Source organism: Clarias gariepinus, chromosome 12, assembly GCF_024256425.1.
Source record: "Clarias gariepinus isolate MV-2021 ecotype Netherlands chromosome 12, CGAR_prim_01v2, whole genome shotgun sequence".
NCBI classification, from domain to species: domain Eukaryota; kingdom Metazoa; phylum Chordata; class Actinopteri; order Siluriformes; family Clariidae; genus Clarias; species Clarias gariepinus.
Window position 1 is genome coordinate 5,184,024 of NC_071111.1, and position 27,154 is coordinate 5,211,177.

The 27,154-nt window shown below is 40.3% G+C and overlaps 1 protein-coding gene and 2 gene segments (V, D, J or C); 1 reads left to right on the top strand and 2 right to left on the bottom strand.

Moving 5' to 3' along the window:
* Positions 1-6,767: 6,767 nt before the first annotated feature.
* The window catches only part of LOC128534692 (immunoglobulin kappa constant-like), a 32,165-nt gene continuing 11,778 nt past the window's right edge, over positions 6,768-27,154 (bottom strand). Inside the window, 1 exon segment of the C gene segment in view lies at positions 6,768-7,145. Within this exon segment, the coding sequence occupies positions 6,829-7,145 (317 nt within the window).
* Positions 8,004-8,521, top strand: LOC128534597 (Ig kappa chain V region K29-213-like). The segment is given in 2 exon segments: positions 8,004-8,094; positions 8,193-8,521. Coding segments are annotated over 2 exon segments (420 nt in total).
* On the bottom strand, positions 19,848-21,517 carry LOC128534595 (uncharacterized). Of its 3 annotated transcripts, XM_053509059.1 has the most exons (3): positions 21,276-21,517; positions 20,887-21,169; positions 19,848-20,793 (listed from the first exon to the last, which is right to left on the bottom strand). In XM_053509059.1, exons 1-3 carry the CDS (start codon positions 21,365-21,367, stop codon positions 20,149-20,151), a joined length of 1,020 nt encoding a protein of 339 aa, XP_053365034.1. In that variant the 5' UTR covers positions 21,368-21,517; the 3' UTR covers positions 19,848-20,148. The 3 variants fall into 3 exon arrangements, with proteins under 3 accessions (XP_053365034.1, XP_053365033.1, XP_053365035.1); XM_053509058.1 differs by having other exon boundaries at positions 19,848-21,169; XM_053509060.1 differs by having other exon boundaries at positions 19,848-21,169; positions 21,251-21,517.

A 27,154-nucleotide genomic window follows, 5' to 3' on the forward strand; every position in this document is an offset into this window, starting at 1 on the left:
CAAGTACTGGAGAAACAGATGCGTCTTGAGTCGTCGTTTAAAGATAGTCAAAGTCTCTGATGTACGGACATCTAGAGGAAGTTCATTCCACCATCTAGGTGCCAGAACAGAAAAGAGCCTGGATGAATGCCGCCCTCGATCCCTGAGAGATGGTGGGATGAGGCGAGCAGTGCTGGAGGATCGGAGGGAACGTGGTGCAGTGCGTGGTGTAATTAGCGCAGAGAGGTAAGTGGGTGCTGGGCCATTTTTGGCTTTGTAGGCAAGCATAAGTGTTTTGAATTTGATGCGGGCAGCTACAGGAAGCCAGTGCAGGGAGCAGAGGAGTGGGGTGGTGTGGGAGAACTTGGGAAGGTTAAAAACGAGTCGTGCTGCTGCATTCTGGATCAGTTGCAGAGGACGAATCGTGGACAGAGGCAGGCCTGCCAGGAGTGAGTTGCAGTAGTCCAGTCTTGAAATAACAAGCGACTGAACAAGCACCTGAGTAGCCTGTGAAGATTGAAATGGGCGAATTCTTCTGATATTGTAAAGAAGAAATCGACAAGAGCGAGTAAGGTTAGCGATGTGTGGGGAAAATGACAGATGATTGTCCACGGTTACCCCAAGATTGCGGGCGGTGGTTCAGGGAGTGATTTGGTTGTCGTCCATGGATATCACAAGGTCTTGACCTGGAGATGAGTCACAAGGGATAAACAACAGTTTGGTTTTACTGAGATTGAGCTTCAGCTGATGAGCAGCCATCCAAAATGAGATGTCTGCCAGACATGCTGAGATCCGGGTGGAAACCTGAGTGTCAGAGGGAGGAAAGAAGAGGACAAGTTGGGTGTCGTCTGCATAACAGTGGTATGAGAATCCATGCGATGATATGACCTTACCAAGAGACCGGGTATAGAGGGAGAACAGAAGAGGACCAAGTACTGAGCCCTGCGGGACACCAGTAGAGAGTCTACGTGGGGCAGATGTAGATCCCCTCCATGTTACCTCATATGACCTATCTTTAAGGTAAGAAGCAAACCATTGCCACGCTGTTCCACAAATTCCAAGGCTTGTAAGAATAGATAATAGAATCTTGTGGTTCACGGTGTCAAATGCAGCTGACAGGTCCAGGAGGATGAGGACAGATGAAAGTTTAGCAGATCTAGCAGCATGGAGCTTCTCAGTGACTGACAGAAGGGCAGTCTCTGTGGAATGTGCCACTTTGAATCCAGATTGGTTTGGGTCATTAAGGTTGTTCTGTGAGAGATAAAGAGACATTTGATTATAAACCGTTCTTTGATTATAAAGACCACTGCAGAAATCTCCACAACAACATCGTGTAATAGTGAGGACTTCATGAACTTTTTTAATAATAAAATTGTAAATATTAGGCATAAAATTGAGGCTTTAAAACCAAACAATGTAATTTATGCTGATGTTAAACTAGCCCTGTCAGATCGGAACCTAGAATACTTTACTCCCCTTGAAGAGAATGAACTAATTTCACTCTTCAATCTCTTCTGCAAACTCATCAACATGTATATTAGATCCTATACCGACACATTTTCTTAAACAGATAGTATCAGCAATAACAGAACCCCTGTTGAGAATAATTAATTCTTCACTCAGCATTGGGTATGTTCCAAAATCTTTTAAATTAGCAGTTATTAAACCGATTATTAAGAAACCTGACCTTGACCCCTGTCAGCTGTCCAATTACAGGCCAATATCAAACCTCCCCTTTATCTCTGAGATTCTGGAGAAGATGGTAGCAGAGCAGCTATGCTCATATCTACATGGAAATAACATACATGAACTGTATCAGTCAGGATTTAGGCATCATCTTAGCACAGAGACAGCACTCGTTAAAGTAGTTAATGACCTCCTATTGGCCTCAGATCAAGGTTGTGTAACCATGCTTGTATTACTCGACCTCAATGCAGCTTTTGACACCATTGACCATAGTATTTTTCTTCACAGATTAGAAAATGTAGTAGGAATTAAGAGTACAGCCCTCTCCTGGCTCAGATCCTATTTGACAGATCGGTATCAGTATGTAGATTTAAATGGTGATTATTCTGCATGTTCTCTAGTGGAGTTTGGTGTTCCACAGGGTTCAGTTTTAGGCCCACTGCTTTTTTTGCCTTTATGTGCTTCCTCTGGGCAACATAATATGTAAGCATGGTATAAGTTTTCACTGTTATGCTGATGACACACATCTATACATCTCAGCAAAACCTGATGAGATAAACCAAATTAATAAAGGTAAGCAATGTGTGCAGGACATAAGAAATTGGATGCTAATTAACTTTCTTCTGCTTAACCCAGATAAGACAGAAGTTTTAGTCATAGGACCGCATACAGCTAAAAGTAAGATTCTAGATCACTCTGTAACTTTAGATGGCCTTTCTGTTCCATTAAGTGCAACAGTAAAAGACCTCAGTGTGATTATAGATTCCAGTCTTTCATTTAAAGCTCATGTAGATAATATTACCAGGATTGCATTCTTTTACCTCAGAAATATTGCCAAAATAAGAAATATATTGTCGCTAAACGATGTAGAAAAACTAGTTCATGCTTTTATCACCTTTTGGTTGGACTATTGTAATACCCTACTGTCTGGTTGTTCAACTATGGGTGCATAAACAAGCTTCAGCTAGTCCTGAATGCAGCCGCAAGAGTCCTCACTAGAACCAGAAGATCCGAGCACATCACGCCTATCTTCTCTTCACTTCATTGGCTCCCTGTGAAATTTCGCATTGATTTTAAATTATTACTTTTGACATATAAAGCATTAAATGGTCTCGCGCCGCAGTACCTGAGCGAACTGCTAGTGTCTTACGATCCGCCACGCCTACTTCGATCAAAGGATGCAGGCTGCTTGTCAGTACCGCGTATTATGAAAACTACAGCTGGGGGCAGAGCTTTTTCTTACAAAGCCCCAAAGTTATGGAATAGCCTTTCAAATAGGGTTCGTGACTCAGACACAGTCTCAGTGTTTAAGTCCAGAATAAAAACCTATTTATTTAGCCAAGCATTTTTATAAATAGATTTGCCTTAGGTAAAGGATCAGATCTCGGGGGTCTTCCCCAGAAGCTTCCCCAGATGCTGTCTTCCCCACTCTCATTGATCACTCAGGTTTGCTGACGGTGAGGTGATTGTTTGCTTTACATGTCAGGAAGCCCTCATGTTTGTGTTTCCTTCTGGCTCTCCCTTTTAGTAATGCTGTTATAGTTAGTCCTGCCGGAGTCTCTGCTTGCACTCTACAGTAAATATACATTCACATTATACATTATGTGACTGTGACCATACCTAACTGTTATCTCTCCTCTTCTGCTCTACCTCCCGTTCCTTCTCTTCCCTCTCTCCCACTCTTTCCCTTTCCCCTTTCTCTGCCGAGCTACACATGTCATTCCTGAGCTGCCAGTGATCCAGACTCCCTCTGCCCTCCGGACCTGTCTGACCCATCCTGGTGCCCCGCTTCTGGTTGGAGATCTCGTTGCATGGATGCCCCGTGTGTCTCTTTGGGATGCGTCTGGTGTCTGGGGATGATTCTCGCTACCTAGAAGACGGTTCTGGCCTCGACTGGTGTTGGCAGCTGTTTCTCTGAGGACTTGACAGTTCGATAGTTCATACAAGTCTACCTGAGTTTTCAATAACTAACTGAACTCCATATTAACATCAATTAACATCAACTGTTATGCTGAACTGCCTGCCAACTAGCACACAGAATGAATGCAGATAAATTCCTCCTCTCTGTTTCACCCAGATGAGGATGGGTTCCCTGTTGAGTCTGGTTCCTCTTAAGGTTTCTTCCTATTAACATCTCAGGGAGTTTTTCCTTGCCACTGTCGCCCTCGGCTTGCTCATCAAGAACTATCTGAACATTTGGATTCATACACAATTAAATTCCATACAAACTTAAATAGTTTTTTTTTATTGTGTAAAGCTGCTTTGGGACAATGGCAGTTGTTAAAAGCGCTATACAAATAAAATTGAATTGAACTCATTAAGTTATGTAGGGCTTTCCTCAGTCCTGTGCACATTCACCTGAGTAGATCTCACACTGGTTCTAAGGACTGTTAAAACAGAGAAGGATCAGGTTCAAATATGTTAATTTTACTGAAGAATGCAAATAAAATGCAAATGAAATCAATAGTCTTAAATTAACACCAAATATTTTACTTTGTAATAACAGCAAAAAGCAGGACTGTCACTGCTGCCAAGGTGACGGGCAAAAAATAGCAGATTGTCCAAATAGAAATAGATCTCTTCATTGTTGTTTTGCTTTGTCTCTTACAAAGTGCTTTTTAGGAGACAGATTTTTTTTAATGCTGCTGATGGTCATTTATCTTTATATTATACTGTAATTAAAATCTACTGTAATGTACTTCCCCCTAAAATCTTAAATATTTAAAGTAGACTTTTTATTCTTCTTTGCAGGAATCACTGAATTAATAAAAACTGAGTAATAAATCTTGTCTTGACTGTTTAATGTGTGTTCAACGTTTAAGATCTGACAATAATTGATGAATAATAAAATAATTGTTCAACAAAGGCCAGTGTAAGTGACACAGGAAGGCATGAATGTGGGGAAAAGTGCTTTTATATTTGTGGTTTGCATACTCTTGTACACATCCATGCCACACACACACACTACATCAGCTAAATATACCTTCTACACACACACACACACACACACACACACACACAGACACACACACACTCCATTCATGCATTTCTTATATTTTGTTTGATTCCTTTATGTTCTTTTTACTTAATTTTGTACATGTTACCTAGAAAGTGTGTATAGAAAGTTTTCCACTATATATTATATAAAATCTTACTGTAACAGGACGGTTAATTCTATCTTACAATCACAAAATAACTTCTCTTCCTGCAGCTACAGATACCTGGAGAAGCTCCTAAACTTTATATACACCAGGTATCTCAGCATCATTGTGGGATTCCAGATGGTTTCAGTGGACGTGGAATTTTATGGGACAAAATTAGTAGACCACATGTAAATAAGCTCAGGTTCAGTAATGTCAGCTACAACTCATGCTGGTGTGGAAAAATGTTGCCCCCAACAGGGTCCCTGATCTTTATTCACTCATTTAGTCATTTATATATAATATTATATATTTTTGTAAACAATAAAAAGAGAAGACTTACTTTTTGGGAGCCTGTTCTTATTTCTGCATTTTATTTCCTGTCTTTCCATTTTTTGTTTTTTTTCCCTTTGTAGGACCCTTGGATTACGAGTGACACCGCATGCGCTTTTTGTTTTGATGCCGAGCCAGCGGTTTTTCTCTCTCTCACGCTGCGGAATTGTGCGTAATTGTCTCCCCTGCTGGGTCTTAGTGCTTGTCTCTTACTGGTATAATCAACATTCGTGGACGCGTTTACTGTTTACTATAACACTGTGACAGTGTGTGTGTGTAAAACATATTTTATTTTGTGTTTGTAAGCGCTTGTGTACAGTGTGCGTGTACTGTTTCTTATAACATGCGTGTGTGAGTAAAGTGAAAAGAAAATCTCAATACAGAGGTTAAAAAATCCATTTTCTTCCTCAGCCCATCGCTGTGTGTGTGCGTGCGTAATTTGACACTGTGCCGGTTCACACACTCTCTCTCTCTTTCTTGCCTTAATGTGTGTGCGTGTTTGTGTGTTTGTGTAAAGCACCCGCTCGCGCACACACTCTGCTCTCCACAGAAACTCTGCCCTGTCACAAAGGTAAAGAGCTGGTTCATTTGTGTGTTTGTTTTACGTTACAGCAGTGATTCTGTTACGTTACAGCAGTGATTCCTCACATGTGTGTCAGTAGCGATGTTCCTTGCTAATTTTTCCAGACAAAACAGTCTTTTCATTAATGTCTGTTTATGTTAGTGTGAAATTCAAATAAGACAGGTGTAATGTTTAAGATGAGAGGGGGGAGACAGGAGGGGCTAAAAGTAAGAGACTCCTCTTATGTTAGCTTCACACACACACACACACACACACACACACAGACACACACACACACAGGGCGCCTGCTCGCATTTATTTTTACTTTATATTTTGTGTTATTTATTTTTGTGTATTTATTTTTTTGGGCTGTGGAACGAATAATTCGAGTTTCCCATTATTTCTTATGGGAAATTTTTTTTTGTTTTACAAGTGTTTTGGAATACGAGCCCGTTTCCGGAACGAATTATGCTTGTAATCCGAGGTTCCAGTGTACATGTTCCTAAAAGACTGAATCACACATCCAGCATTAACCATTAATAGGAGGTGACAGCTGTCAATCAATTACCTCACACCCTTAACAGGACTAGGAATGTGTGTGGCGTGTTATATGTGTGTTAAAGTTCTTATAGAGGTGGATTCAGTGATTCAGTATAAATGTACCACACTGGAATTATAACCTTTAATGTATCAGATATCAATAAAAGTATGAGCTTTCAAACATAATAAAGATGAAAGAAGAATAATAGTCTACATATTAATCCTGTCTTAAGGAGAGCAGTGAGGTGTAAGTGAGATTTGCATGAACAGGACTGAATAGTTTCATTTCTCCCAGAATAGAACAGAAACTTCACCAGATGTTCAACTTCCTTCAGTCAAACTCACTGAAGCACAACACACAGCACTGAATCTACAGCTAATCCCACTCTCTCATCACACTGATCATCACTATTAACTCCAATAAAAGAACAGACAACGTCCAAAACTTAGCTTTATTTCAGCAAAAACTACAGGAAGAGCAACAGGACAGTGAAGAGAGTAAAGACAGAAATGTCATCATTGTGTAGAATTGAAACTCTATTGTAGATGATCATAAGCAGCTCTATGTTAAACTCTATCTTGGATCCACTAGTCTTCACACTGACTCTTTCTGAACGTGACTGGATGATTGACGTTGTTATGGGAGACCTTACAGCTGAACTCCTCCCCCTTTTCCCAGAGGTCTTTACTGAGGGTCAGGGTGCTGCTGCGGCTGTAACGGCTGTTCTTCTCTTTTTCTGCGCTGGTCAGAACCCCGTTCTTCACCTCTGAGCCATCCACTGTCCAGCTCACCAGCGCCCCCTGTGGAGAGTAGCCAGACAGCAGGCAGAGCAGCGAGGCCGATCCCTCAGACAGCTGCAGAGGGGACGGAGGGAGCAGAGACACGGAGGGAGCTGTGGGACCCGCTAGGGAAGAGAAACACATATACATTATGAATATCATATACACGTTATTTACACACAATTATAAAATATGTTTATAACTTTGTGGAACTGACTGATCTTACAGAGTAATTAAGTCTAATAAAGTCTGACTTCATGACTGAGTTTCATTGAGTATTTTATTATTTAACATCAGTTTCAGTGCAGAGACAAAACACACATGATTTACACTGTCATTTATCTGGGAAAAATAATTTTTCATAACAAGTGTTATTACTTTATAGTTCAAACCTTCAGCATATTTAACTGCAGCAAATACAAATGTAGCTGATTACAGAAATATTCATTGTTTAACACAAACACACACAGCAGCTTTCATCTGGATTTTACATCAGCACACACTAACTATATTTATTAAATCTTTATTATAGAGTAACTGCAGAGTTATTGCATGTGGAATATATAGCAAGTGTCTAATTATTACATATTTAACATCAATAATTGGAGATTTGTTTAAGAAGATTTATATGGGATCTGTTCTGATACTGAAATGTATTCCTCATCAGAGCAGAATACACAATAAACATCAATTATACAAGAATAAACATATATAATCTGTTTGATTTAGGTTGAATTATTCCCACAATTAGTAATTCTCTATATGGATTTAGTTTTAAAAAAGAAAACACACTTACTGTTGACGATGATTTTTGATCCTCCACCAAAAGTGACCCACAGTGATACATTCTAATGAAACCATCGTACAAAAACCTACACACACACACACACACACACACACACACACACACACACACACTTTGCATTAGCAGCCCATGCTTCAGTGCTCTGTGAGTGTTTATAGCCCTGTGACTTTAACACTTCATGACTGAGAGCTGCTGCTCAGCAACTTCACCCACAGCAACCATGACTTTGATCAGCGTCTTCATCTGCACACTGGCCCTCTGGACTCAAGGTGAGAGTTTAACATCAACTCACAGCCTCACACACTTCATTTCATACTAATTCTACAGCACTTTACAGCATAGAAACACAATCTATGTTTCTCTTCAGGATCCAGAGGTCAGGTGACTGTGACTCAGACTCCTTCAGTGCAAACTGTTGCTCCAGGAAACACCGTCACCATCAACTGTAGAACCAGCAGCAGTGTGTATAATAATAACTACCTCGCCTGGTACCTGCAGAAATCTGGAGAAGCTCCTAAACTCCTGATCTACAATACTAACAGCTTATACACAGGGACTCCAGGTCGTTTCAGTGGCAGTGGATCTGGTACTGACTTCACTCTGACCATCAGAGGAGTCCAGACTGAAGATGCAGGAGTTTACTACTGTCAGAGTTACCATTATATCAGTAGTAGTGATGTGTTCACACAGTGTTAGAGCGTGGTACAAAAACCTGGGTGAGTGAGAGAGCACAGAGAAGCACTGCTGCAGCTTGGAGCGACTGCAGGTGCTTAGGGGGAGGATGTAATACAGCACAATCACACACACACACTAACTCACAATATACACACAAACAATTGCTGATTATTCTGAAAATCTGACCAATGCTCCTGCTTGGTTTACAGATCTGGCCTTTAAAAACGCACGTTTTCGGAAAAGGGATCCCACGACTTGCCACGAGTGCGCGCGACAAGCTGTGAAAATGCCCTTCAATACCTGTAGGGGGCAGTCGTGTTTCAGTCTAAAGTATTGTGTGTCTACTCAAGCCGAAAAATTTTATGTCTCTTAGGCGCCCATTGACAGCAAGCGACAGAGCTCATAAACGTGTCAAGCTCAAACTGATATGTATTTATTCATCATTTTCATTCAGAATTATTATTATTAGTAGTAGTAGTTCTCCAAATTTATTTTTATTATTATTATTGTAACACACCCGCGCGTGTGCAAAAGGACTACAAAGATGTATGACGTTAGCCTATAAACGCTTTAACAGCGTACTGTTGGGTACACCGGGTACTGGTGGCTCAGTGGTAGGTGATTTGCCCACCGTGTGGGAGACCCGGGTTCTTTACCCTGCTGAGTGATTATTTTTACTACCTCCTGCAAGGCCACAGCTATGTCACTTTGTGCTTCACTGACTGAAGATGAACGTTCTGACATCTCCCCAGAACATGCACTCACAATAGGTCTACTCCTGGCCACATTAGTACTACGGGGTCTGTCCTCCACAACCCACATCATGGCTTCTTCGCGAACCTCGAAGAGGGTAGACTGAGGCTTTTCCCTGACCAGTCTGCGCAGCTCTCTACGGAGGGATGGTTCTCTTACCCCTTCAATGAATTGATCTCTTAAAGTGAGCTGGGGATCAGAGACAGCGTTAGGGGACTGTTGGAGGGCAGAATTAAGTAGCTGAGAGAGAGCATGGGAAAAGTCACGAAAGTCTTCTCCCTCTAACTGTCTGCGCGCATAAAAAGCATGCAATAACTGCGGCGTAGTACGTTTCTCTCTAAAGGCCCCCCGCAGATACGAAAACAAATCACTTGGTTGCCTAGCCTCATTCCCCATACGCAGCTTGACTTCATCTAAGGCTGAGCCTCTTAAATGGGACAATATGAAGTCAACTTGGTCATCAGCGTTTAAACCCCTGACCCGAATTATACGCTCAACCTCATCAATGAACTCATCTACAGACTGACCATCTTTAACATAATCACCACTAAAGGGCACAATTTGACGCTCTCTTGGAATATAAACATATGATCTGGTGCTAACGTTACTCATATTAGCGAGAGCTGACATTACTTGATCATGTCTTCGACCCAGCTCCAGAATTTGTGACTGCAGCTGTGCCACTGGATTACCTTACTCAGCATGACCAGCTATCCCAGCATCATCCACATTCTGGCTGGGCCCAGCCTGAGGAGCCATCACATTGCCATCCTGGTCCATGTTTCTATGTACTATACCTCGAATGGCAAACCGTCACAGAACAGTCACAGTCACTGCAGTCCAATCTGAAGGGTGACTCCGTGCAGTCTCCTTTGCCAGGGGTCTCAGTGCTGAAGTAAATACCCTCCTGCGTTGTCCCAAGCTTGTCCCTTGCTTCTCAGCGAGCTCTCCAGAACTGTCACACCTGCCGTAGTTAACCTCCTTGGCACTGGTACCGCAGTCCTTCTCACCACTACCGTTGTCTATGTTTCTCCTACTCTACCACTGTCACCCCAATATTAAGCAATGGAAACCCCACTCCTGGTACCAAGAATCTCTGTAGCCTGGGATGTGATTTTAGTGAAAACGCCAGACACAGGATAAATAATTTAGATGGGATCTTTTATTCCAGACTGCACTTTAAATAGAGCAGCGTTAATTGTGCAAATTCGGGGAATCAGAGAGAAACTTAAAACTCATGTACAGTTGTTGACATTAGTAAAGTTTGTCCCTCAAAACAAAATGATAATTTATCTCTAAATAAATGCATTACATAGACAACGGTAGCAGCCTCTCATTCTATAAGCAAACACAAAAATAAATATAACCTTGTCAGCACAAACATGACATATAACATCATCCATAGACATACTGTCTCATTTCAAATAAAACAAAATAACTGATTCAAACTTACTGCTTATCACCACTCTAGTACATCACAAATTAACACTGCATATGAGGAGCTTGTGTTTCTTCTCTGCATATAATAGAGGTTCACATTAACATTGGGAACACACAACATAAAGAAATCCTCTATCTTCCTGTACTCTATAACAAAACACACGTGTATCACGATAACTCACTTTTGGAACAGTAACATGAAATAACACTCACTCTGATGCTTCACACTCACACCGAAAGCACACGGATGGCCTATGGAGCAGTTTTCTCCCCTCTTGAATAAATAAAATAACTATATTTTAATCATGCTGTTTCACATAGAGATACACACAACATACTCAGTATATAAAGTGGATTATGTCCAAGCACTTACGCTTTACGCGACGGCGTTGATTTGGTTCACCCACACTAATGTGTCCCGGTTAAATCCCCTGAAATCAACGCGACACACGGCCACACTGACCAGCAAAACACTAAGGAGCTCTTATTTACCGTTATCATGCATGCACAGCTCATGCTAGTTTACTTTTCACTAAACTTTGGCGTAAATTTTGCTCCAATGCACCAGCGAACACCGTGGTATGAGATCGCACTGCTTTCAGGTAATTGCAACGACACTTTCAGGTAATTGCACGCTTGTGTTTCTTAAAGGGCCAGCGTTACATTTTCTTACTAAATGAAAACCCCACTAATAGACACAATATGTGCAATGCAAACAGACAGGGGCACAACTAACCACTCCTGTGATTAACAGGTCAGCTTTTTTAACCTGGTTACAATACCAAAATAGCAAAATGGACGGTCCAGTGTAGCCAAGAAAGATCCTCTTCCTAACCGGCAGTAAACAACTGGATCCTTGGTGCATTAGGGTGGATTGGAAGAGAGAAGAAAAGAACACATTAAGATCTTAGATTCAAAAGAAAAAGTTAATCTTTTTCTCTGTTGCCTAAGAAACAGATTAACAAAATACTCAAAATCATATTTAATACTAGATATGTTAAAGGGAACCTCAAGAACTTTTTAAGGATCTCTACACAGTAAAAAAAATGGACTTAAAATGATACGAGGTTGAAGGAGTTAACTTTTAAATCACCATGAAAAGATTCAAACTAATCTTATATTGCACTCCATACTTAATCGTGAAGGACTTGTCTCTCTACTGGACGCCTCTTCTCCCACATTCCAATGTTTGATCTAAAAATGTAAGCAAGTTTCATTATCACTTGCAGAAATCAGAGCTGGGAAATATTAATGTACATATCACACAGAAGCAGGCAGCAACATATACATATAAGTTTTCAACATATTGATCTCTATGGAATTAGGACTAGATGTGTCAATGTGTCTACTGTATTATATATGTATAATATGTGAATATACATTTATTTTGACTGAAGTATTAACATTAATTTACTGAAAGGGAATGAGTCGTTTAAAAGTACAAATACACAATGTTTGTGGAAGTTTATATTTTGGAGAGTAAAAGCAGCTGTTAATGTAACATAAGTCATCTCTGCTCCTGTCAGGCTAACAGTACCAGACACTAATACTTATACTGCAGTTAGGTTTCAGAGTACAGTACACACACACACTGACTCTCTCTCTCGAAACTCTTAATGTGCATGCTCTTAAAGAGCTCGCTTACCCTCCCTGTCCATCTGACTCCTTTACTCTTATAGGTGTAAGTGAATTCCTGCAGCTTCTCAGCAGTGACATGGCAGAGTAATGTTAACAGTATGACTCGTGTACATAGTAATAAACGAGCTTTGTTTACAGCAACAACAATACGAATTAAAATAACAATAAAAGATCTCATTGTCTCATTACCGTCATTGTCTCTTGAGCTTGCAGGTATTTTTTGTCCCACTGAGACACAATGACATTTCAGAGTCTTCTCCTCTGTCCCTCAGAGACTGCTTTCCTCCTCACCTGTAGCTCACCAACGTGTCTTCTCTACTCTGAATTTACACGGAAACCGTTTACCGGCTGCAGAGTCAGACCACCTCTGTGGGCGCTAAACATTTGAAGGACGCCTGTCTCCCATTGGCTTTTTCATATCACGTTACATCTGTGTCTGACACCTGAGCAATGAAAGTAGGCGTATTTTGCATCAGGTCCCGCCCTTACTTGCGTGCTTATTTTAATGCGTGAATAATAAAGCAGTAATTAGAATATCTCCGCCTTGAGGTGCTGATCAGCCAATCAGAAACAAGATTAGAATGTTCCCGCCTCCAGCTTCTGATTGGCTGAGGGGGATATTGCAGATAGCTTGTGGAGTTTTTGCTAACGTTTTTGGTACAAAAATAACTTCATAAGTCTCCTCATACAAGCAAAATGTCAAAATGCAACTTAAAGTGCTGCTTTAAAACAGCTACACAGCAAATACATTATCCTTGTGTCTGACATTGAAGCTGATGGTTAGACCAATCTTGACAAATCGCATATTTTCTTACTCTGAAGTGAACAGAGAAGCTATTAAAAATAAATATATATTTTTAGATCTTCTCCTGTTACAGCCTGCTGGAGCTAAATCTGTCAGAAACGCTGCTTACTGGGGCTTTAGAGCGATGGAGTCACTAAGGGACCGTATAAAAATCCATGACTGTTTGTTTACAGAAGAATACACAAGATTACAGAAGAATACCTCACAGGACATTAAACATATTACACTGTTAGGCTACAGTATGGATTATTTATTTATTTATTTGTTTGTTTGTTTAATTGATTAATAATGATTTCAATGTACATTTTAAAATAAATTATTACACAGACAATTCTTGTGGCAATTAAACAGATAATTGGTAAATGAGAGTAAGAGTGTTTTTTTATTATTTAAATAACAATATAATTGTAAATGTACAGTATATATAAAAATTAGTACACTTTGGTACAGTCTATTATGAGTTGCACAAAATGACAAATAAATCAACAAAATTCAATAACTTTTTTGCTATAGAAATTTAGCATTTAGAAAATGTAAAACCAACTGTACTATAACCAACTGTACAGAAACCTGGATTAAAGAGAACGAGTATGTAGCTCTAAACGAAGCTAGTCCTCCTGGATACAGCTACATGCACCAGCCTCGTCTAACTGGTAGAGGAGGAGGCGTCGCAGTTATTTACAACGATAATCTGGCTATCGTACAAAAACACATTTAAATTTAATGCATTTGAAATTCTCTATAGTACCATAAAACATTTATTTACAGTTTTTACCAATTTTTACCTTAAACACTATTGACAGATGCTAAAACCAAAGGAACCCAACTTGAAGTTGTTGTGGCTGTTCCTTAAACAAAGTGTAACCATACCTTAAACAAAAGTACTGCTTTGCACTTTGGTTGCAATTCTGCAAAACACTAGCTCCTTTCTACAACACACTTGCTCCTGCTCACAACACACTATTTCATACATAAGACACTTTGTTCAAAAATGAAATCTCGCAGTACCATTGGGAAAACACATCTATTCAAAATATAAAACACAGTCTGTCATTGAAAACAATTAGACACACACCTAAAAACATTTACTAACAAAACTGAACACCAATCAGTCAGCTACAAAAAGGCCTTAGCTAAGCCATTTTGGAGAACTTGCCAGCATGGAGGGAGGGAGAGCTAGAGGCAGAGGCAGAGGAGGACGTGGACGAAGAGGCCGTGCAAGGACCATCATTTCTGATGACATTAGGGCAACTTTGGTGGACCATGTCATAAACCATGGTCTGACTATGAGGGAAGCTGGACAGAGAGTCCACCCCAATCTTAGCCGTTTCACGGTCGCATCCATCATAAGGACATTCCGACAGGAAAACAGGTATGTCTTCAATTCCTCTACTACAGTAATGTAGCTTGAGTATTTACAGTACTGTCTCATCTTACATGTATATGTTACGTACATGTACTGTTACACCAGTACTGTACTGAAGGGTGGCTCCTTGTTTTGTGAAACATATAATCATGTCTTGAGATGTTTTACAGTACTGTAATACAAGTACAGTAAATACAGTAAAATACAGTTTGTACAGTACTGAAAAATAGACGAAAACAATTACAAATTCTGGTTGCATTTTTTCTACAGAATGATTAGAAGACCTACTGGCGGTGGACGTCAATGCCTATTTACTGAACAACAAGAACTTGTATTAGTGGACATGGTCAGGGCAAATAATGCAATCCGTCTCCACCAGCTAGAGAGTCACATAATTGCAGATAGACAGGTTTTTGGCAATATAAATACAGTAAGCATTACCACCATTAGACGCATCTTGACAAAGCACCATATTACAATGAAACAACTGTACAGGGTTCCATTTCAGAGGAACAATGCCAGAGTGAAGGAACTTCGATGTGAATACATACAGGTAAGTGTTTCAGTCCTCTACATTTACAATACAAAAGAGGAGCAGTCAAATAGCTGAGTCTGTACCATTGGATCAGTACCACATTGACACTGTATATTCAGAAAGCTAAACAGGCCCCTGTGTTATGAGGTGGTTCAATTCTGTATGCGTATTAGTGTAGTTGTGTACTTTGAGTAATGCCATCCATACAGTACTGTACAGTACAGTAATATGTACTTTTTCTTGCAGAGAATGCTCGCCATGGATGGAGCTGCTCAGCCTCATGAGTGTATTTACATCGATGAGGCTGGATTCAATCTGACAAAAAACAGACGACGGGGGCGTAATCTTATTGGCCAAAGGGCAATTGTGCACGTCCCTGGGCAACGTGGAGGAAATACAGTTTTTGCCTATTGCTTACACACTAAAAGTGAATGCTTACACCAAAGCCTCAATACCTAAACTTCTAGGATCTTATCTTAAACACAGTGTAACAATAGCTTAAACACATTTTCAACTTTGCACTTTGTTTACAATTCTGTAACACACTTATTGCGAAACACTACACACGTTTTCTTACATTAGACACTTTGTTCAAAAACTAAATCACCTGTTATCATTGGGAATACACTCTGTTCAAAAAGCAAAACTCATCTGGCAATTGTACACACTTAGATACACACCTGAAATCACAGAAAACAGAACACCAATCTGTCTGAGCCTTAGCACTACAAATAGACCTCAGGTGAGACATTTAGAGAACTTTGCAAGCATGGAGGCAATGAGAGTGAGAGGAAGAGGAGGACAAAGACAGAGAGGAGTCGGACGTGGAAGAGGACGAGGACAAAGACGAGGACCAGTGCGGAGACGTGTGTCAGATGACATCAGGGCTACTCTGGTGGACCACGTGATCAATCATGGCCTGTCCATGAGGGAGGCTGGGCAAAGAGTCCACCCTAATCTCAGTCGCTACACAGTAGCATCGATAATAAGGACATTTCGACTGGAGAACAGGTATATCTTTAAGTTTCTACTCCAGACTGTACCTACTGTATGTGTCACATGATTCTGTATCATATTACAGTATTACTGTACTAACTGTACTACATAAATGTACTAAATGGGTAGAAATACCATTGTGATGTTACAGTACTGTGTACAGTTGTGAAAAAAAGAGCTTGCCATCATTGAAATGGTGCGAGAAAATAATACAATCCGACTTCGTGAGTTGCAACAACGCATAACTGCTGAGAGAAATGTATTCAGCAATATCAACAGGGTCAGCACTTCTACACTAAGTCGCATCCTACAGAAATATAGCTTCAGAATGAAGCAGCTGTATAGGGTGCCATTTGAGAGAAACAGTGTCAGGGTCAAGGATCTGCGCCATGATTATGTGCAGGTATGTGTCACTTTACATACTATATGTTGTGATGTGGGAATGAGGGTTTATGCTGCCTCCTGCCCTGCCTGCAGCTTGTAGTTTTTGTCTATAGTGACCCAACCCAGCCCCTACTTGTGTGAAAATATATACAATATGTTTTTTTTACAGTAGTAACACTATTCCATATTTTCTGTTACAGACAGTTCTGGATTTTGATGCCGCCGAACTGCCACAGGAGTTCATCTACGTGGATAAGGCAGGCTTCAATCTGGCCAAAACCAGGCGTCGGGGCCGTAACGGACAAAGGGCTGTTGTAAATGTCCCTGGGCAGCGTGGGGGAAATATCACCATGTGTGCTGCAATTAGTGTCCAAGGAGTCCTGCATCATCATGCCACTCTAGGTCCCTACAATACAGGACTGTTCATTGCATTTCTAGATGCACTACATGCAGTTGTGCAGGACAAACCAGAGCAGTCCAGGTTTGTTGTCATCTGGGATAATGTTAGTTTCCACCGGGCAGCTCTGGTCCGAGATTGGTTCAACAACCATAACCATTTCACAGTTTTATACCTGCCCCCTTACAGCCCCTTTCTAAATGCAATCAAAGAATTCTTTTCAGCGTGGCGGTGGAAAGTATATGATCGGCAACCACATGCCCGAATGACTCTTCTGCAAGCAATGGAAGAGGCATGCGGAGACATTGAGATAGGATCAATCCAAGGGTGGATTCGGCACACAAGGCGATATTTTCCCCGATGCCTAGCCCGTGAGGACATCGCCTGTGATGTTGATGAGGTCTTGTGGCCAGATCCAAACAGAAGGCAGGATCCATAAGCCCACCCCCCCACCACAAACACACATGCACGCACGCACACACGCGCATGCACACACACACACACGAATAAAGTATATGTTTTTCCCCCAAGAGCAATTTCTTCAGTGTTTTTTTGTTTTGTGATTCAATTTTTTTTATTTCCGTAAGAATGTTTTTTTTTTTTTGTTGTAAAAACTCTTGTTTGATTACTACAGAAATTCTACTTTTGAGTTTTACAGAAAACTGAGTCTGAGCAAACTACAAACACAAAGACTGCAGTGTTTTATATAAAGCTCATCAGTGTGTTGTTGCTGATATGAAAGAGTAATTCAAATGGTGCTTGTGTGTATGGTTTTGTTGCAAGAATTAGATTTTTAGAAAGGAGTGTAAAGTTTTGATTGCAGTGTTTCATTTTGGCATAGATGTGAGTTGTTAATCTCCAAGTGCTATGTCTGATGGGTTTGTGTGTAGAGTTTTGACATAATGGGCTAAATTGTGCAAAACGTGTGTAAGCAATAGGCAAAAACTGTATTACATTGTGTGCTGCCATTAGCCTTCAAGGGCTACTGCACCATCATGCCAAATTGGGGCCCTATAATACACAGGAAATACTCACATTTCTTGATGGTCTTCATGACATAGTCATACAGAATAGACCAGAGCAGCCCAGGTTTGTTGTTGTGTGGGATAATGTTAGTTTCCACAGGGCTGCTCTGGTCCAAGACTGGTTTACTAATCATGAAGGATTTGAAGTGAAGTACTTGCCCCCTTACTCCCCATTTTTGAATTCTATAGAGGAGTTTTTTTCAGCATGGAGATGGCGCGTATATGACCGCCAACCCCACGCCCGAATGCCACTTTTACAAGCAATGGAACAGGCCTGCGGAGATATTGAAATCAGGTCAATTCAGGGATGGATTAGACACACAAGGGGATTTTTTCCCCGATGTTTAGCCAGAGAAAATATTGCTTGCGATGTGGACGAGGTCCTGTGGCCCGACCCCGACAGACGGCAGGATCCATACATGTAACTTCTTTTGTGTGAAGTTCAGTTTGTTTTATTTTTGCTTTAACTGAATTTCCTGTCATATAAATTTCACTACTGTAATGTAATTGCAGTATTTTGATTTCAGTATTTTATTTTTGGAATTATGTAAAACATTTGGAATTGTAACTGAATAAAAACAGTAAAAGTGAAAGACTGCAGTGTTTTATATAAAGTAAGCTAGTGTGTTGCCGCTGATATGAGAGTGTATTGACATGTGGAAGTGGGCATCATTTAGTCATCAAAGTGAGGTTTTGACAAAGGATTGTTCAGTTTTGATGGCAGAGTTTGTATTTGGCATAGATGTGAATGGTTTATTTCCCAGTGTTTTTCCTTACTTCCTTGTGTGTAGAGTTTTGGCACCATGAGCCAAGTTTTGCAAAATGTGTTCAAGCAATGGACAAAAACTGTAATACTGTAGCCAAATTAACTAGAAATAAGACAACAACAACATTGTGCAATAGTGAGGAATTCATTAACTTTTTAATAATAAAATTGTAAATATCAGGCATAAGGTTGAGGTTTTAAAACCGGAAAATGCAATTGATGCAGATATTAAACTAACTATGTCAGATTGGAACCTAATACTTTACTCCCCTTGAAAAGAACAAACTAACTTCACCCATATCTTCTGCGAATTCATCAACATGTATTTAAGATTCTATACCGACACATTTTCTTAAACAGATAATACCAGCAATAACAGAACCCCTGTTAAGAATAATTAATTCCTTACTCAGCATTGGGTATGTTCCAAAATCTTTTAAATTAGCAGTTATTAAACTGATTATTAAGAAACCTGACCTCGACCCCTGTCAGGTGTCTAATTACAGGCCAATATCAAACCTCCTGTTCATTTCTAAGATTCTTGAAAAGATAGTAGCAGAGCAGCTATGCTTATATCTACATAAAAATAGCATACACGAACTGTATCAGTCAGGATTTAGGCCTCATCACAGCACAGAGACAGCACTCGTTAAAGTAGTAAATGACCTCCTATTGGCCTCTGATCAGGGTTGTGTAACTATGCTTGTTTCACTTGACCTCAATGCAGCGTTTGACACCATTGATCATGGGATTCCTCGTCACAGATTAGAAAAAGTAGTAGAAATAAAGAGTACAACCTCTCCTGGCTCAGATCCTATTTGACCGAGCGTTATCAGTATGTAGACATAAATAGTAATTATTCTGCATGCTCTCTAGTGGAGTTTGGTGTTCCACAAGGTTCAGTTTTTGGCCCACTGCTTTTTCCCTTCACATGCTTCCTCTGGGCAACATTATCCGTAAACATGGTATTAGTTTTCATTGCTATGCTGACGACACACAGTTAAATGTCTCAGCAAAACCAAATGAGAAAAACCAGCTTACTAAATTTGAGCAATGTGTGCAGGACATAAGAGATTGTATGCTAATTAACTTTCTCTTGCTTACAGTTTTTTCTGATTGCTTAAGCACATTTTTTGTAACTATTGGCTATTTTTGCAAAACTCTACACACAAATAAGAAAACCTTTCACCCAATTATCAAAAAATTTTAGTTCTCTTGCAAAAGAGTATACATCTTGTTTAACTCTACAAACCTTTGTAAAAATGGTATTTTTGTACCAAACAGTTAACACTAACCATCATATTTATAAGCACACAAAGTGCCAACTACACACTGATGGTATAAATAAAAAACACATCTGGCTTTTGCTTTCTCTGTGCACAAGGTAGGTGAATTTGAAGTAATACTTTTGACATAATTTTGTCATACAAACACACAAGGATTCAAATTTTACTTACTGTAAGTATGAATGTTTATTCATACATATCAAAACGAAGCACAAAAAAACATACAATTTCACTGAAAGAGAGAGAGAGAAAAAATATCAATCATGTCGTCTTTCTGGGTCCGGCCACAGAATTTCATCGACATCACAAGCAATGTCTTCTTGTCCAAGGCACCGTGGAAAATATCTTCTTGAGTGCCGTATCCAGGCCTGACATGATGCCTGGTCAATATCCTCACATGCCTCTTCCATTGCCTGTAAAAGAGCCATGCGCTGATGGGGATGACGGTCATAGACCTTCCAGCGCCAGGCAGAGAAGAATTCTTCGATTGGATTCAGGAATGGAGAATATGGGGGGAGGTTTAGTACAGTAAAGAGTTGGTGATCTGTGAACCAGTTGCGGACCAAAGCAGCCCTATGGAAGCTAACATTGTCCCATATGATAACATATCTCATCTGCTCTGCTCTCTGAACATTAGTGAGTGTATGATATAGGGTATCCAGGAATGTAATAATGTGTGCAGTGTTATATGGGCCCAGGATTGCATGATGGTGCACAACACCATTTTGACTCATAGCTGCACACATAGTTATATTACCACCACGCTGTCCTGGCACATTGATTATAGCACGTTGTCCAATAAGGTTCCTGCCACGTCTCCTTGTTTTAGTTAGGTTAAAACCTGCCTCATCTACATAAATCAGTTCATGACCCATGGCATCTGCCTCTAGCTCCATCACTCTCTGGAAAAGACAAAACAAATGCAGCACAGCAGGTTCATACACAGCACTACAGGATGGACTTCCACATTCAGTACCAATGATATTATAGCTTACCTGAACATATTCATATCGCAGTTGTTTTATGCGCTCACTGTTTCTTTCAAAAGGGACTCTGTAAATTTGTTTCATTCTTATTCTATTTCGTGCCAGTACACGAGATAATGCAGAGATGCTCACGTAGTTTATGTTTTGGAATGTGATGGTATCCTCTATTATGCGCTGCTGTATTTCTCGCAGCCTAATGGAATTATTGGCCAACACCATATTGACTATATGAGTCTCTTGTTCTTCAGTGAACATTCTTTGTCTGCCCCCAGATGCTGGATTTCTAGCAACTCTGTAAAGTAACAAATTCAGTTTTTACATGTCAAGTACTGTATTGTTTTTCATTAGGGTATGGTGCTACTAGAAAACTTACTGTAGTATGAAGTAACTGTACTAACCGATTCTCATTTCGAAATGTCCTTATGATACTTGCTACAGTGTAGCGGCTGAGGTTAGGCTGAACCCGTTGGCCAGCTTCCCTTAGGGTCATTCCATGGTTGATTACATGGTCTACTATTGTTGCTCTGATGTCATCAGGAATTCTGATTCTTCTTATCCTTCCTCCTTCCTCTTCACCTCCTTGTCCTCTTCCTCTAAATTCACCTCCTAGTCTTTGTCCTCCTCCTCTTCCACCTGCTCCTTCACGTCCTCATCCTCTTCCTCTTCCTCGCCCTCCTCTAATTCTCACTCTTCTCAGTCTGCCCTCCATTGTTCTCCACATTGAAAGCTTACCTGTGGCTTAGTTATAGTGCTCAAGCTGATTGCAAAGTGAACTAATTATATAAAACTGTTTTCACATGTGCAGTGTGGTCAAACAGTTACACAAAAAGTGTAAAAAATGTCCATAAATGTGTATAGTTTTACGAGTGTTCTGATAATTTGGAAATTGTGTGTAAAGTACTGAGTTGTGTTTACAGTTCTGCAAAAGGAGTGCTGTGGATTAGATTGTATTTATACATTTGCAAATTGTGTGTTATAAAAGTGCAAACTGTGTGCAAAGCAGTGTTTGTGCTTTTAATTTTGCAAACTCAGTGAATAGTTTTTCTACAACTATTAATAATTTTAGAAATTGTGCTACAGGAATCATTATTACTGTTTAAGCAATCAGAAAAAACTGTAATACTGATAAGACAGAAGTTCTAGTCATAGGACCTCGGTGGGATTATAGATTCCAGCCTTTCATTCGAAGCTCATGTAGATAATATTACCAGGATAGCGTTCTTTCACCTCAGAAATATTGCCAAGATAAGAAATATACTGTCGCTAAATGATGCAGAAAAACTAGTTAATGCTTTTATCTCTTCTAGGTTAGACTATTGTAATGCCTTACTGTCTGTTTGTTCAACTAAATGCATAAATAAGCTTCAGCTAGTCCAGAATGCAGCAGCGAGAGTTCTCACTAGAACCAGAAGATACGAGCACATTACACCTACCTTATCTTCACGTTATTGGCTTCCCGTGAAATTTCGCATTGATTTTAAAATACTACTCTTGACATATAAAGCATTAAATGGTCTCGCGCCGCAGTATCTGAGCGAACTGCTAGTGTCTTACGATCTGCCACGCCTACTTCGATCTAAGGATGCAGGCTGCTTGTCAGTCCCGCGTATTATGAAAACTACAGCTGGGGGCAGAGCTTTTTCTTACAAAGTCCCAAAATTAAGGAATAGTCTTCCAAATAGTGTTCGGGACTCAGACACAGTCTCAGTGTTTAAGTCCAGGCTAAAAACTTATTTATTTAATCAAGCATTTTAATAAATAGATTTGTCTTGGGTAAAAGAGCAGATCTGGGGGACTCATGGACGTAAAGTATTATGGTGAACTGGTATGTTTAGATGCTGTCTTCCCCACTCTCATTGATCACTCAGGTTTGTTGACGGTGAGGTGATTGTTTGCTTTACATCTCAGGGAGCCCTCATGTTTGTGTTTCCTTCTGGCTCTCCCTTTTAGTTATGCTGTTATAGTTAGTCCTGCTGGAGTCTCTGCTTGCACTCTACACTAAATATACCTTCACATTATACATTATGTGACTGCGACCATACGTACAGTAACTGTTATCTCTCCTCTTCTGCTCTACCCTCTTCTGTTCTCTCTCCCCCTCTATCTCTTCCCTATCTTCCCCTCTCTCTCTTCCCTATCTTTGTCGAGCTACACATGAGCTGCCAGTGATCCAGACTCCCTCTGCCTTCCGGACCTGTCTGACCCATCCTGGTGCTCCGCTTCTGGTTGGAGATCTCGTCGCATGGATGCCCTGTGTGTCTCTTTGTAATGCGTCTGGTGCCTGGGGATGGTTTCACTTTACCATAATGATGGTTCTGGCCTTAACTGGTGTTGACAGCTGTTTCTCTGAGGACTTGACTTGGCTGTGGTTACTTAAAAGTTCAAGATTGCAATTGTCTCCAATAACTACCTGGACTCCATATTTACATCAATTAACATCAACTGTTATAGCTAAACTGCCTGCCACCTAACACACTGTTTAAATGCAGATTAATTCCTGCTTTCTGTTTCACCCAAATGAGGATGGGTTCCCTGTTGAGTCTGGTTCCTCTTAATGTTTTTTTCTTTTACGATCTCAAGGAGTTTTTCCTTGTTACTGTCGCCCGCGGCTTGTTCACCAGGGACTGCTCACCTTCATTCATGCACACTTACATTCCATACAGACTTTAATAATTTAGTAATTCCCCTCTTACTTTAGCTTCACACACACACACACACACACACACACACACACACACACACAGCGCCTGTTCGCATAAACTGACACACTTATCTGTCAGGATTTATTTTAAATTAAATCCTGGTAAGGTGCAGGGTAATTTGTTTGATATTTACTTCATATTTTGTATTAATTATTTTTATGTATTTCTTTTTTGGGTGTGAAACGAATCATTTGAATTTCTATTCATTCTTATTGGAAAATAAGAACGAATTATGCTCGTAATCCAAGTTTGATTACACTGTATTCAGCACAAGCTGGGCTACAGTAACATGTGAGCAGCATGTTGTCACAAGCCACCTAGCTGAACCCAGCACCTCCAGACCCTAAACTCCACTGCAGATTTTTCTCCTGACTCGGTCACCTATCGCTCAGAGACACCTGAACCCTATCTTTCAATTATCTCTAAGCTTTATAAGCACACTGAAAGAACCACTCGGCGCTGCAGTGTCTTATTCGTGTCTCTCGCGTCTTGTCTACAAAGTGTTTTTTTGTTTACTCTAGCCTGTTATCGACCCTGCCTGTTTCCCGGATTTCTCTTCTCGTCTTTGTGACACACCTATGTACAAATTTATATTTTAAAGAAAATAGAAGATACGCATGATTATTAAAAACTACACAAATATACATCACTGAAATAAGACCACAAAACAAATTCATAGCATTTGTGTGCACGATCATTCTGCTCACTCATTCACGGAATTCAACAGTTCTAAGACATTTTTTGTTTAGAAAGGCCATATGCTGTAATTCACATCAGGGAAGACAAAGACGTGTCCTGCCTCAGGTCATTATCAGATAATGAAAAGCGACATTCTTTGCCTCTCCTTGGTTTCACATGGATTACATAAACTGAAGATGTTTATTTTCTATGTAATTTGCATCATTTAAAAGTAGACCCTTTATGCTTTCTATAGCCACAATTTTATATTACAGTGTATTTAAAAAAATATTGTGAAAATGTTAAATTCCATTTTGAATTAAATTAAAAAAGGAATGTTTTTTTGTTTTAATTTCAATGATTACGGCTTACAGTTCATGAAAATAAAAAAATCAGTGTCTCAAAATATTAGGATAATTCCTAAGAACAAACAAAAAAGGATTTACAACACAGATATTCTAAAATTCCATTAAAGTACTGTAAATTTTTATTTTACTGTAAAGTTGCGTGATAGAAAAAGCGAGTTGCTCGGTCTGTCCGCTGTGCTTTGGTAAGCTTTTTAGGCGCCAGGAGAGACTCAGTAAAACACACACACACACACACACACACTTTGCATTAGCAGCCCATGCTTCAGTGCTCTGTGAGTGTTTATAGCCCTGTGACTTTAACACTTCATGACTGAGAGCTGCTGCTCAGCAACTTCACCCACAGCAACCATGACTTTGATCAGCGTCTTCATCTGCACACTGGCCCTCTGGACTCAAGGTGAGAGTTTAACATCAACTCACAGCCTCACACACTTCATTTCATACTAATTCTACAGCACTTTACAGCATAGAAACACAATCTATGTTTCTCTTCAGGATCCAGAGGTCAGGTGACTGTGACTCAGACTCCTTCAGTGCAAACTGTTGCTCCAGGAAACACCGTCACCATCAACTGTAGAACCAGCAGCAGAGTAGATGGTGGTACCGACCTCGCCTGGTACCTGCAGAAATCTGGAGAAGCTCCTAAACTCCTGATCTATTCTACTAATAGCTTACAGTCAGGGACTCCAGCTCGTTTCAGTGGCAGTGGATCTGGTACTGACTTCACTCTGACCATCAGAGGAGTCCAGACTGAAGATGCAGGAGATTACTACTGTCAGAGTGAACATCAGATTAGTAGTAACTGGGTGTACACACAGTGTTAGAGCGTGGTACAAAAACCTGGGTGAGTGAGAGAGCACAGAGAAGCACTGCTGCAGCTGGGAGCGACTGCAGGTGCTAAGGGGGAGGATGTGATACAGCACAATCATTCACACTGTGGACGAGAGAAAACACACCACACTAACTCACTTATACACATTAGTGATTAATTATCCTGTGAGAATGATGAGAGTGGACAACCACAAACTTCCTGATCACTCCATAATCGGCTTAAATCGGATTAATTTGGTGGTAATAGGGTTTAAAAGGGTGTGTGTGTTTACGTGTGTGTGTGTGTGTGTGTGTGTGTGTGTGTGTGTGTTTATGTGTGTGTGTGTGTTTATGTGTGTGTGTGTGTGTGTGTGTGTGTGTGTTCACGTGTGTGTTTGTGTGTGTGTGTAAGTGTGTGTGTGTGTGTTTATATGTGTGTGTATGTGTGTGTGTGGTGATACACTCCGCTCTATCACTCTCCTGCAGTCTGGTGTTTAGTGACTGGCTGCAGGTTTTACGTTTTGCAGTTATTTCTGTGTTGTGTGTCTTGTCCTGTCTTTTCTGCCTAACTGTAGTTTTTGTGTTCCATCAGTTGCCAGTAGTTGTATTTTTTCCTCTTCCAGTTGTGTATCAGGACAGATGTTGGGCACAGGGTAAATGTTCTTGGTGGTGTCTGTGGGGACGTCGGGTTTTATACTCGCTGTGTCTGTGTTTTGTTTATCAGAGCCGAGTGCAGTGTTTCTCTCTGTGGTGTCGGTGTGTTCAGGACTGACCTGTTTGAGTGAGACTGTGGTGTGTCGTTGCTCTGGGAGGGTGTAAGGCCCACTCCTGTCTCAGGCTACTCGATATTTTCCGCATTGCTGCTGCTGTTTCCCGACCGAGTCATCCTGTGCTTCACGCTGGAGCTCGTACACCCAAGTGGGATGGGTTACATGGGGCTGGTGAATTTCCCAGTTTTGAGTTTCATTTGCGTGTTCACTAGGTTTTTTTTTTTACTAGGAACACCGTCGCTGTGTTGTTTATCCGGGATGCAGCGTACATACTCTCACACTCCACCGGCTCTCCCACCACTAGTAGCACCTCCTCTACCTGTACACTGTCCTCCAGAACACACCTGACTCTATCCTGGAGGGACAAAGTCTCCCCACCGTCCTCAGAGGCCATGGTGCCCCGCTCACTCTCACTCTTATCTTTTTTAGTAATAAACTAATGTGGGGGAAAATAAAACAAACAATCTTTATAAATTTGGCAAGACAAAAAACAGACTTCCATGTGTTCTCCTCACACCCAGTGCATGTAGAGAGAGAGAGAGAGAGAGAGAGAGAGACTGAGAGAGGTTTAAGGTTTTAAACACACTTTATTGTTAAACGGTAAAGAAAAAAAACAACTTTAAGTTTTTTATATATATATATATATATATATATATATATATATACATACAGTGGTGTAAAAAACTATTTGCCCCCTTCCTGATTTCTTATTCTTTTGCATGTTTGTCACACAAAATGTTTTTGATCATCAAACACATTTAACTATTAGTCAAAGATAACATAATTAAACACAAATTGCAGTTTTTAAATGATGGTTTTTATTATTTAGGGAGAAAAAAATCCAAACCTACATGGCCCTGTGTGAAAAAGTGATTGCCCCCCTTGTTTAAAAAATAACTTAACTGTGGTTTATCACACCTGAGTTCAATTTCTGTAGTCACCCCCAGGC

Bases quoted from the DNA above. Each gene is read 5' to 3' on its own strand.
- LOC128534595 (XM_053509058.1), bottom strand. From the start codon at position 21,367: ATGACCCTAAGGGAAGCTGGCCAACGGGTTCAGCCTAACCTCAGCCGC. The intron at 21,170-21,275 runs GTTAGTACAGTT...GTTACTTTACAG, and splicing joins ACATTTCGAAATGAGAATCG to AGTTGCTAGAAATCCAGCAT.